This window comes from Scatophagus argus, chromosome 17 (assembly GCF_020382885.2).
Source record: "Scatophagus argus isolate fScaArg1 chromosome 17, fScaArg1.pri, whole genome shotgun sequence".
Taxonomy (NCBI): Eukaryota; Metazoa; Chordata; class Actinopteri; family Scatophagidae; genus Scatophagus; species Scatophagus argus.
This window is the reverse complement of record NC_058509.1, coordinates 12,237,277-12,250,032: the sequence shown is the minus strand read 5'-3', so window position 1 is coordinate 12,250,032 and position 12,756 is coordinate 12,237,277. Positions and strand designations below refer to the sequence as shown.

General features: G+C 42.8%; 3 protein-coding genes across 4 annotated transcripts; 1 reads left to right on the top strand and 2 right to left on the bottom strand.

The window, feature by feature from the left end:
* Positions 1–507: 507 nt before the first annotated feature.
* si:ch73-345f18.3 lies at positions 508–3,320 on the bottom strand. The gene is made up of 5 exons (XM_046418197.1): positions 3,264–3,320; positions 2,485–2,586; positions 1,919–1,997; positions 1,576–1,797; positions 508–1,472 (listed from the first exon to the last, which is right to left on the bottom strand). Exons 2-5 carry the CDS (start codon positions 2,536–2,538, stop codon positions 1,075–1,077), a joined length of 753 nt encoding a protein of 250 aa, XP_046274153.1. The 5' UTR covers positions 2,539–2,586; positions 3,264–3,320; the 3' UTR covers positions 508–1,074.
* On the top strand, positions 2,587–8,374 carry klhl7 (kelch-like family member 7). Of its 2 annotated transcripts, XM_046418193.1 has the most exons (13): positions 2,587–2,714; positions 3,301–3,407; positions 3,514–3,616; positions 3,884–3,977; positions 4,170–4,294; positions 4,596–4,771; positions 4,925–5,099; positions 5,277–5,419; positions 5,567–5,807; positions 6,024–6,225; positions 6,610–6,707; positions 6,814–6,997; positions 7,597–8,374. In XM_046418193.1, exons 2-13 carry the CDS (start codon positions 3,378–3,380, stop codon positions 7,760–7,762), a joined length of 1,737 nt encoding a protein of 578 aa, XP_046274149.1. In that variant the 5' UTR covers positions 2,587–2,714; positions 3,301–3,377; the 3' UTR covers positions 7,763–8,374. The 2 variants fall into 2 exon arrangements, with proteins under 2 accessions (XP_046274149.1, XP_046274148.1); XM_046418192.1 differs by lacking the exon at positions 2,587–2,714 and having other exon boundaries at positions 2,952–3,407.
* aste1b (asteroid homolog 1b) lies at positions 8,162–12,732 on the bottom strand. Its single transcript, XM_046418191.1, has 7 exons — positions 12,582–12,732; positions 11,982–12,232; positions 11,402–11,668; positions 10,311–11,278; positions 9,943–10,174; positions 9,630–9,822; positions 8,162–9,134 (listed from the first exon to the last, which is right to left on the bottom strand). The coding sequence occupies exons 2-7, from the start codon at positions 12,217–12,219 to the stop codon at positions 8,822–8,824; spliced, it is 2,211 nt and encodes a 736-aa protein (XP_046274147.1). The 5' UTR covers positions 12,220–12,232; positions 12,582–12,732; the 3' UTR covers positions 8,162–8,821.
* Positions 12,733–12,756: the final 24 nt, after the last annotated feature.

Here is a 12,756-nt window from a genome sequence, read left to right as displayed (position 1 = left end):
TTACCCACCACAGTCAGAGTATTTCATTACAAATTTATCTGTAAAGCTTGAGGCGAAAGCAGTACTGTAAAACTGTCTCCCTCAGATAAATAATGCACTACACTTGACAATGACCTCTGGCACAATAGATTCTCCAAAATTAATTATCACAATGGCATATGACCATGTGTTTGTTTGCTTTCACATTAAAAGCAGACGGAAAGCTGCAGATTTTAATCAGTTGATAAACCCTTGTAGATAATAAGCAGCAAATCTGCTTCCAATGAATATTACAATTATAAAACAACACACCCACAATCACAACAAATCTCTGGCCCACTTCCTATTAATGCTATAGGAAATGTTGTCTTGTCCTGTCCTGTTGTTTGTCACATAATAGAATATTATCCGTTGCAGTTCACAACCAGAATACTGTCTTACTTTATACAATCTTTCCTCGCGGAGGAGTTTTGCAAAATGGACAGAATTTTAAAAAATAGTAATGCATTTAATATTCTGATACCTGACTCTGGGATTAAAGAATTTATTTATTTATGCAGTGCAATTTCTGAAAAACTTTCTAAAACTGAAAGATATGAAGAACTGTTAAAACAGTAAAGTGAGTGTGCAGTGCCCCCTAATGTTAGCTAGGAAAATCACACCCATCAAAGTAAATACTGAAAGTCTTTACACAGGCAACATACTGTACTGTCTTTTAAGTGTTAGAGTGAGTCGTTAAAATGTGAACGAAAGGCGAAAAATAGCAAAATAACGTCTTGGTGTTCTTGCAGCAAACGTAATACAATAAGCTGTAATGGCCTGCAAAGCAGAGTGTATACTCGGTACATTTCAATACATGCATGACGTTCATGTGTACTTTTCTAACACTCCTAATGTTGCTGCAAATGCAAGGATATAAATGTAGGTTACTAATATTTGGCAGAGTTGCGCACATTCACAAACTGACTGTTACTAGGTTAGCAGTCCTTCCTACACTCATAGTTGTCAAAAAGTGTGTATGACTTCTGTAAATATTAGAATCCTGCCTGTATTGTAACTGCTGGGCTCAATTAAAGTATTTAAAATGTGCATGAACTACAGATGAGCTCCTGCTATCTGTGCAACCTCAGTGAGGACTTCGCAAGCTTGTTGTTTGTATCCCAGTGACAACTCCTTTGCCCTTCTTGCTTCCTTCATGTTCTCCTCCAGGTTCTCAGTTAGTCTTCCAAACTCCTGGTAAGTTGATGCGGCCCCCTTCACTTGCTCAGCCATTTGATCCCCGCTACGGAGCAGCCAGCCTATCAACTCTTGAAGTTTGGTACCCTTCGAGATGGTGGCCTTGGCACTCTCACTAGTACCCTTCAGTTCATCCCGAGCCAACTGCAGATCTGGAGGCAGTGGTTCCTCCTCCCTTTCCTCCGTTGATCCCACAGGAACGACATTGAGGGAGAAATCATAGCCCTTTATCATAAGGGAGACCCTGTACTTGGCCTCTGGAAGCAGAGACAGAAGGAGATCAAAACAGAGAAACAAAGGAAACAGAAAATTGAGGCTGCCTTCACATTGCCTGTACTGAGCTCTGACTGTGTCACTCACCGTGCTCATCTCTGATCCTGCTCACACATTCGGCTAAAGCCAGGGTATCACTGTGGTTACAGTCGTAAGTCTGTTGCACATTTCTGATGTGTCGGACCATGCCCTCATAGCGTTCCTGTTGTTCATTGAAGGTCTCGGCCATGTCAGAAAACCTCTTGTCCAACTCTGACACACACACTCTCCTCATCACCAGCCTGCCAATGCGCTTCACGCTCTGTGTCTCTGGTTCCCACAAAAGACACACCAAAAAGAACACCAGTAACTCATATAATCTACAACCGTATGCATTGGGAGCGTACAGTTTTGAAAGACAGAGACATAAACGTTTAGAGAAATGTTGTACCGCTGTGTGCTGGCCGGGTCAGCCTGGCTGATTCAGCTTCGGTCAGGTCAGATGGTCTGGGCTGCAGGAGAGGCTGCCTCTGAAAGAGCAATTTTCTTTATATAGAACCTTCATATACACATATAAATTTTCAGAAAGAGATATAAAGCACTAATAAGGCTTGAATGAAACCTGGATGCATGTGACTACTTTGTCATAAAATCAATGCACCGTGTTGTGTATTTCTGTTTCACAACTGGTCCGCACTGCACACTATGGAGATCTTGTTATACTGCAAGGTTCCGTTGTATCAATTTGAAAACTGTGACACAAACAGTTATTGAGTTGAATTCTTTGTCGTCTGAGACACCTTGTGAGAATTCTGACATGTGAACTTCTTTCACGATTCAAACACATTAAAGCTTTCTAAATGGGTGTAGCCTATACTCATCACCGTTCTTACATTCAATTAAGATAGTAGTAATGGCTTAATTCAATAAAGCAAAGCAGTGATCAAGTTTCTCGTCTGAACTCGAATGAAGGCACTTTATAATCTCATCATCATTTACATAAAACTCAGCGCATACCTCGTCGTCGGAGTTTCCCCCTGAGAAGCAGCAACAGCAGAGAAAACGGAGCATTTCTGCCGCTGGGGTCCACGCTGTTAATTTGTTTTCGGGTCAGTTATCCTAGACAATGCATCCGCAGTCCGAATACCACATTGCGTCATTGTCATGAGACTCCTGAAAAACTTTTCTTCCTGGTTATGTTTTCTGGAGTGCAGATCTGAGCGTGACAGACAGGTGCGCCTATACAGGTGAGCTGCTGCAGCGAAGCAATCAACACGCTGCCATTAGTTGTATCAGTTCTCTAGCTATACGTATAATTACATCTGAAATTCCAAGGGATACTACTGCAACGTTTTTGCTCTGAATACCAAAACCTACTTCCTTACAAACTATTTTAAAGGATAAACGGGCTACACAAGTTCTGCGGGTCAATGTGTAAGTTTGTCGCTCTCTCGGTAGAGGGCGGACGTGAGTATATTCAAGCAAAACTGAAACCGTAGAAGTAGAAGAAAATCATAACCCGAGCTAAAACCTGAGTTGTAGCTTGAATGATATACCACGTCAGTCAATTTAATTATTATTTCAACACTCGACATCAAGTCTGTCTATTTGTTCTTCTCTCTACGAGTTTTCAAGGAGAAGCTGCCGTCAAAGTGGCGGCTTTTTATTTCGTAAAATCACTGCAAACTGCTGGCTGCAGATAGCGAGTGTACAGTCAGTAGCTGAGCGACAACAAAGAGACTGGAGCTGCACACTGCTGGCAGTGGTGCTGAAAGTGTTTTTCTTACATTTCTTACATTAATCTGGCTGATATGACTGGGGTGGCCTCTCCAGAGAAGGCGTCAGGCTCCAAGAAGAAGAGCGAGAGGAAGTGTGCCAGCAAAGAGGAGTATAGACAACTATCTAGCATCATGGGAGTGATGAACAACCTGAGGAAACAGGTGTGTGTGTGAGGGAAAATAGAAAACAGGACGCATAAGGAGTTTGCTCTGTGTATGTGCTCTTCTTCATCCTGATACTGTTTAAATGTGCGTGTGTTTTCTTCAGGGTACGCTCTGTGATGTGACCCTGGTGGTTCAAGGGAAACACTTTCCTGCCCACAGAGTTGTGTTGGCTGCTGCCAGTCACTTCTTCAGCCTCATGTTCACCAGTAAGTGTGAACACAAAACAGCATAATCATGGACAGGACAGACATTCTTGATATTTTGTATGCTGTCTTTTCTAATGCAACATTATCCTTTGGGAGATAACCGCTGTTGTATCTTGTCCTAATTATGGCAAATACACCAAAATTATAATGGATAGTTTTGACTGCTAAACTGTCACCAAGCATAGCAGGGAAAATATTTAATTCTGCCATCTATTGTTAGTATGGGTCTATTTTCTGTGAAGTCCAAAGCTCTTTCCTCACCTCCAGCGAGAATGATGGAGTCGATGTCCCATGAGGTGGAGCTCAGGAGTGCTGAGCCTGAAATCATTGAGCTCTTGATTGAATTTATCTACACAGCTCGGTAAGAATCCTCATTTTGAGACTCACAATCCGACTTCAAACCTACATATAAAACTGTGGCCTGCTGATCCTTATCATAATTTCTGAGAAAAGCAGCTACATTTTAAAGAAGATTAGAAAATCCTGCTCTGTTGTTTTCATCCCAGAAACAGCTGATTGATGATACATGTTTGTGTGTATGCGCGTGCACCAGGATTTCAGTGAACAGCAGTAATGTCCAATCATTGCTCGATGCAGCCAACCAGTACCAGATTGAGCCTGTGAAGAAGATGTGTGTGGAGTTCCTCAAAGGACAAATTGATGCAACAAACTGCCTTGGTAAGAATCAGTTAAGGTTAAGCCTCATTTTATGTACCTTTACCCCATAATTTTGCTTTTTGACCCTTACTTTATTTAACAACCAGCATCAGTTATTAAACAACAAGGGACAAACAATTCCAGCTGAGTGAGTTTAACCAGTACATTTGCCTGTTTACATTTTTTTGGCTAGATAAGAGTCTGGTATGTAAAATTAAGAGCATCTTTGCTTATTTAAAAATTAAAGTCATTTTTTCCCCACACATATTTAGGTCAGGCCTGCCGAATTCATTAGACTGATCCTTGGCCCGTCCTCCTGCAGGTATTTCCACCCTGGCAGACTGTATGGACTGTCCCGAGCTGAAGGCAGCAGCAGAGGACTTCTTCCAGCTCCACTTCACTGAAGTCTACAAACTGGACGAGTTCCTGCAACTGGACGTCACACAGCTCACACATCTGCTGCACCAGGACAAACTCACTGTCCGTGCTGAGGCCCAGGTACACATGTATACATCATTTGACCGGAATTTCATTGGATGCCTAAATTCTCAGATGTACAATTCTGCAGTTTTTTGTGAAGTTAAATGTGCAAATTATAATAAGTTAAAACACATATGTTCTTGCATGTTTTGTTGTTGCATTTGTGTTTAGATTTATGATGCAGCAGTGCGCTGGCTGAAGTACGATGTGTGTAACAGACAGCAGTACATTGTGGAGGTGTTGGGGTGCGTTCGCTTTCCTCTGGTCTCCAAAACATTCCTCTCCAAGACAGTGCAGGCTGAGCCCCTCATCCAGGACAATCCACAGTGCCTCAAGATGGTCATCAGTGAGTCAGAGGAAACAGAAAAACACATACACACTAACCATAATTTAAAAATGAGCATAAACACACAGAATACCTATTGTATTCATCTGAAGGAACGTAAAACAGGTTGGTATAATGAGGAGCATACACATACACACACACAAAACAAAAATAAAACTGCCTGGGCTTTCATCCCAGGTGGGATGCGCTACCACCTGCTGTCCCTGGAGGATCGAGAGGATCTGGGAGAGAGCAGCCGACCACGACGCAAGAAGCACGACTACCGCATTGCTCTGTTTGGAGGCTCCCAGCCTCAGTCCTGCCGTTACTTCAACCCTAAGGTACTGAGTGTGAAAGTTCAACAGAACAGTTCATATTAATCCAATCAGGCATTGCAGAAACAAACATTATACCTTTAGGTTTGTCCAATTAAGTCTACTGAAATCATATTTTCCAGTATTTAAATGACAGCCTGGCTTCCCATACAGGACTCCAGCTGGACAGACATCCGTTGTCCCTTTGAGAAGCGGCGAGATGCCACAGCCATCTTCTGGGACAATGTGGTCTACATCCTGGGTGGCTCACAGCTCTTCCCCATCAAGCGAATGGACTGCTACAATGTCCTGAAAGACAGCTGGTACTCCAAGCTGGGTCCACCCACACCTCGCGACAGCCTGGCAGCCTGCGCCGCCCAGGGCAAGATCTACACATCCGGGGGATCAGAAGTGGGTGAGCATGGGGGCAGAAGGGAGGGACCTGGGATCGGGGAGGTTTATGTGCATTGGTGATACTGGAGTGCTTGTATGGGATTGTTAAATTAAATTTGGAGCTTGTTGTGGTTTATACTTCCATTATGTTCCATTTACAAAATAACACTGTTGATCCCTCATTGAGGAAAGAAAGCATTTAATGATGCTATTATGTGCCGTACGTGCATGTCTGCAGGCAGCTCTGCCCTCAACCTCTTCGAATGCTACAACACAAGAACAGAGTCGTGGCAGGTAAAAACCAGCATGCTGATGGCCCGCTGCAGCCACGGCTCAGTGGAGGCCAACGGGCTCATCTACGTCTGCGGAGGAACGGTGGGCAACAATGTGTCCGGCAGGGTCCTCAACAACTGTGAAGTTTACGATCCCAACACGCAACAGTGAGTAACATAAAAATTCATCTCAGAACTGTAAAACCCGAAGGATAATGTGAGACCTTTTTGCGATTGGCTTGTTTAGTTTTTATTGATTAATAATTAAATGAGATGAGGAGAAAGAAAGTTTGGTTTAAAAAAAAAAAAAAAAAGCAGTATCCCCTAAACATCTCATGAAACAGGAGAAATTGCCTCGTTTTCAGTTTGACAATAGCGATTGTTTTCATTTGATCTAGTGGGTTTTTGAAAGACATTTATTAGATCTCAGACGGGCAGGGAGATCTTTATCAACAAAAATGTCAAAACTGGTTTTGTTTTTTTGTTTTTTTTTTTACTGGACAAAAATTATCTGTTTTTTTCCTGTAATACTCTCCATCTTTCTGCCGTCAGATGGAGGGAGTTATGTGGGATGAGAGAGGCCAGGAAGAACCATGGGCTGGTGGTGGTCAACAACAGGATCTATGCTGTTGGAGGGCAGGGGGCAATTGGTACAAAAACTAGATATTACTATAACCACTACAATGATGAAGAATGAATAGTGCTGTAATAACACGAGTGAGCATAGCAGCTTGTTTGCGTGTGTTTATTTTCCAGGTGGACTGGACTCGGTGGAGTACTATGACATTGCCAGCAATGAGTGGCGTGCTGCTACAGCGATGCCATGGCGAGGCGTAACGGTGAAGTGCGCAGCGGTCGGTGAAGTTATCTATGTGCTGGCAGGGTTCCAAGGTGTGGGACGGCTTGGACACGTCCTAGAGTACCACACTGATACGGACAGGTTGGTGTATTAACTGAATATCATAATAATAAAACTAACTAACAGACATTGGAAATGTTCCTGTCACTGATAATGCATTTTAAAGTTTGCCACAAATGATTTTGATTCACTTTTGTCTGGTCATTTTTGAGTCACTAATTTTTCACTCAATGGGCAGCTGTGGTTCAGGGCGTAGAGCAGACTGTCCTGTAATCCCTTGCCGCTGATGCCCCCCCCAGCAGAATTACTCCTGACATATTTTTCATCCGTGTGTGTGTGAATGGTTATCGCTCCTGATGAGCAGGCAGCACCTTGTATGGTATCCTCTGCCACCAGTCTGTGAATGTGTGTGTGAATGCATGAATGCTGGCTTGTGTTGTGCACTCTGAGTGGTTGGTCAGATGAGATAAGTCCTATTTAAAGTATAGTCTGTTTAAATTCATTCATTGTTTGTTTGATTATTAGATGAAATGGTACCTGTTTCACTAGTAAAGACCTACTGATAAAGACACTTGCATACACCATTTGAGTTGCAGTTTTTCACAAAATGATGCTTAAACCCCGAGTCTAATTATGCCAAAATTACTGAAAGTTTGGGTCTGTTTCTTCTGTGCATTTAGGTGGGTGACCTGCAGTAAAGTGCGAGCGTTTCCCGTCAGCAGCTGCCTGATCTGCGTGGTCGACACGTGTGGAGTCAACGAAGACGAAGACATGGACCTCATAGACTCTCAGTCACACGCAGCATCTGCTGCTTCTTCATCTGCATCAACATCAGCATCCTCATAGCACAAGGGGAGAATTCAGTTAATATTAAGTTGTGCCATTTGTGGACTGTTGTGTGTGCTGCATTTGACTATGGAGCTGACTTACATAAGGCAAGGCCAGACTTTTCATACCCTTACAGCGCATACTGATGTATGTATGTATGTACTTATATATACTTATGAGAATATTCATGTGTGAATATTCATTCATGTGTATTTAAGCAGTAAACTGGTGTTGTTCTTAAACTATATCCAGCCATTAAATTTCTCTGTAAATGTTAGCTGGGCCAGAATTGCAGGTCAGTATGTTAAAGTGCTAGTACACAATTTTATGTTGACTTTTAATGAGAGAGGATAGTTAGGCTGGATGCTCACTCATTTAAGAAACCCCCCCACAAAAAAAAGACTCAATACAGTCTGATTTTATGGAGCATGTATAAACATTTTATTTTCAGCCATATGTGGATACGAGGAAAAAATAGTGTGATCATTTAGGAAACACGCTGATGAGTTTAATTTCTATATTTTGAAATACATAGAGAAGTAAAGTCAAGCACCAATTTCATAAATATTCTTCTTGAGGCAAATGCTGAAATAAAAACGAGATTTCATGAGTTGCTCATTAAGAATGACACTAGCTGCCATGAAACATTTTTTCTGATTATGAACAGATTGTAAAATAAGACATCTGTACATTTACTTTTTAAATCTTTTGCTGCTGTAACTGAATAAAACTGCTGCGTTAAGCTGTTGCATTAATAATAGTGACATTACTTTAATAAAAGCTCTAAGAAATCTGCTAAAATATGGCAAGCATTGGCTTTGGTAAAACTGATGTGTTGACCACATGATTTAAGACGTATGGTGAGTATTAGTGAGTAAAGTTAAAATAGTGCAATAGAATTATAAAAGCTTGACATTTATTGGTAAACATTAAGAGTTCTAGCTGTTGACATCATTGCACTTGACATCGAGTAATTGTAGCAGCCCCTGAGTTTGTTTAATAAAACGCTGGAATGTCACCCCTCATTTGGCCACTACCAAGTGCTTTATGTTGATCTGTTCATTTGTCTCTACCTCCTCAATAACCATCATCAGACTCTTCCTCACTCATCAGGAGAGCAAACCTGTTGTTTATCTCCTCGGTCCCTCTCCCCCGTCCCCCTCCTCCCCTCCCACCTCTGCCTCTCCCTCTCCTCCCTCGCCCTCCACCTCTCTTCCTCCTCCCTGCTGCCGAAGAAGAAGGGTTGCTTTTGAAGCTGCAGTTGCTCACAGCGTCCAGCAGGGAGAAGTAGAGTTGTCTGGATGAAGAACCCCCTGGTAGGAAGGATTCAGCAGCTCTGCCCCCATTTATATGCCTGAGGAGGCCGTGCACCAATGTACCACTAAATAACCTGAGACAGAGGGATAGGGTGGCAAACAAATTACAAAACATATATTTTTTCTCTTGCCCACAGTGCTGTCTGCAGATTTTTTTTTTTTTTTACATATTGTTACCTCAGGTCCATCCCAGTAAAGTGAAGAATTTGGAAAAAAATTAAAACATTGAAAAATTCTTGAAAAAATCTTAAGTGATTTTATTCTTATATAAAAAATGTCTAAGTTGCTCTTGATTTTTTTTCATGGAATTTACATCTTTTAAGCAACACATAAAATTAAATAATCCTTCACTGTACTGGGATGGTATCAGACAGTTAACCTCTGCAAATAAAACTGCATGACCACTAGATGATAAGCATTTGTTGAAATTTGGATGAACCAAACCTGTAAGTGAATGACTAGAACTACCAAAGAAATAACTGACAGACTGATTCATAAACATTAGCTGTCATAGTTCTCATTAGGTGACAAATGTATTGTATCTGCTTTTTCATTCCCCTAAGGCTTACCATGATAGGTGGGGTTCAGGCATTGGCAGCAGCAACAGCTGATTGAGACACAGTGCACTCCAGAGGCACGCCTGCCATTGGCTGAAACTGTGAGCCGCGCCGACATCCAAGCCCCGTCTCTCACCTGGCCTCACACGTAGTCGATCCAGGCCTGCCAACACATTGCGCTCTGCATCCCGGTTTAGCTGTGGAACTACGATGATACACAGCAGCAACAAGGTGTAGGTCATGCAGAAGAGATTGCTGTTTGGCTTGTTATTGAGATACATTTTGTTACTTTGTGGAGCAACACAAAAGATACAACACAACTAACAGGCATGTCGGCACGGGGCAGCTCCGGGCTGGTTGTTGCTGGACAGTTCTCCATAAACCATGACCAGCAATAAAGCCTTGAGCTGGGGCTGTGAGGGTGTTGGCATGGCCTCTCGCAGCCAGAAGCCTGTCACTGCTACAGCCAGCCTCAGGTGGATAGGAACAGGAGCCAGAGCACACTCCTTAACACCCAAGACTTCTAGCAGGACACCAAGACGAGCTGCCACAGGAGCCTAAATGAAATTAAAGCAGAAAATTGTGAAATGTAAATAAAACACAAGAACAAGTTCTTTCAAAAAACTGTAAATTCCTGGACAAAACAAAATTTTTGCAAATGGAAACATACATAATTTTTGTTGTCATGTTTACCTGGTCAAGTCTGTCCAAACACAAGGGTGTTCTGGGCAGATGTGCCTCTATCTGGCTTTTCCTCAGGTTCAGGTCCAGCCGGTCATACTCCTCTACACACAAGGGGGTACTAGAGCCCTGAGTCTGTGCTGCACCAATTGCTGCGTTAACACCCTGCTGTGTGTGTAAAACGATTCCCTGACCCCGACCTCCACCAAGCTGTCCACCTCTCTGCCCCCTTCGCCCTTGCCCTCTCCCACCTCTTGTACCCCTGCTGATGTTTTCTTGTACCCTCATATCCTGTGCTTGGACATCTTGACCCCTATGCAGTAATATCCCATATACAACCTGGCGGATTGCTCTGGCAGTGATGTGGCTGCTGGCTAGCTTGCTGTTCTCCACCTGTGGAATAAGCAGGACCCTCTGCATTACCACAGCATTCACCACCAAGGGAGCTAACTGTCCCTGCGCCGCAGCCAGCGACAGATACTCTGGCAGCCCAGAGATCAGCCCTCCGGGAAGAGCCTTGCCTCCAGAGAACCAGCGAGCCAAAGAGCTTTGAGGAGTGATGTGGTACTCCTGCATACCTGCCAGCAGCTGTGAGCTAAGCTCACTCTTCTTGCCCCTAGGACCGCCACCTCTGCCTCCCTCCCCCATTAGTCCACTCACTTCCCTTAGGGCCTCCGCAGGACATGAAAAAGTGGACAGCCAGAGGAGGAGGCCCTCAATACGAGGAGAGCTACCTTTACCCTTGAAACCCCCTCTCCGTAACGTGCTCACATCTAACAGACTCAAGAGTGTTTCAGCATCTTTTGGAGCACCGTAGTCATTACCAATCAGGACAGCACATAAGGGTAGCAACTCCGGGTTCATGCCCCCAAACCAACGACACAGCCTGTTGGTGGTGTAGCACAGGGCAGAGATGTAGCAGTGAGAGCCTTTACCATTAACACTGCTCCACTGGAAAAAAGGGAATGGCAGGTAACCACCTAAAATAAGAAAACAAAGTACATAAAAATATGTATTGTTGTGTTATGTAAAATGCAAGATACTATAACTCTGTTTGGATTAAGCTTAGAGGGCAGTAAGAAATATTCTGTTACCACACACACCTGGAAGGTCAAAGATATAAAAGTCACTGTCATTGGTCAGAACAGGGCAGTTCCACTGGTGAGCCAAACATGCAATTTCCCTATCAGCCTCAAATGGACACTGAACCAGTGGGACTCCTCTCTGGATGAGGACCTGAATGAAGACCTCTCTTGTGAGAATGGGGAGAACAGAGCCACTGCGGCCATGAGAAAGACTGTCTGCCTCCCTTATCTTGGACTGCAGACGTTGACGCAGAGTGGAAAACTTCTTGTCACTGGGGTCAACACCTTAAAACCACAAAAAAGACAGAAAGTAATTGTTTGAGGGTGTTAAAGCTGCAGACAAATTAGTGCAAATTGTTGATCTACTTTGCAACAAATGTAAAAACTGCTTCTCTTTAATCTAATTCTTTCACTTATTAAAATGAAAAAAAAAATTGTTGTATAAGGAAAGGGGGAAATATAGTTATCATGTCTTCTCTTTGAATTGTATCTTGTATATAAAAATGTACTAGGAAATGTTAAATATAAAACATATAAAAGTTCAGTTTCCTAAAAATAAAGGAGCTGACAGGGCGTTGCAATCCTAAATCATCCTTACCTCCATCCAATACCACGTATGGCTGGATATTACAGGCTGCCAGCGCAGAGAGGAACCGGGTGAGCTGGGATGCAAAAGCACCATATTCCCCTCCATGCTGCTGGTCTAAATAGTGGTTAAAGTAGAGGCGGAAATACAAACTGCAGCCATCAATGACCAGGCGACTGTCCCTGAACTTCACATCTTGAAACAAGTGTTTGTTCCCCTCCACAAAGGTGGTCAGACCCTGGACACCCATAGGATCTCAGGGCCTAAGAAAAACATGGAGTGAAACGGGATATGAGCTACTCACAGGGGTGCTGGTGCTTCAGAGACAGGCAAAGTAGTTTGTGGTGCTTGGTTGGTCTGGGGGTGTGGGTTTTAGTTTGCAGGCAGATTGCGAAAATAAAACTCGCACAAAATCACCTGAATAGTGTTTTTTCTACAGGATATTAAGACCGTTTCTTGGAAAATCACGACACAACGGAAATTACTGCTATAAAACATAAAATATAGAAAAATAAAAGCAATTGATTGGACCACCATTAAGTACATTTGAAGCAATTATTCAAAAGATAGTTCTGAATTAGAGAAGTGAAATATTTAAGAGTTGCTACTAACCAATGCTACCTCAATTCACGCTACTTCTGTTTACATGTCTTGCGCAGTTATTTCCTGGTAATGTTACACTTCAAAGTAAAAGCCCTCTTCTGTAACAAATGTGTGTAATGCGCTGTGTATATAATATATTTTTCGTACAATTTAAATATGTGATGGTGAATCGAATAAGCACGCA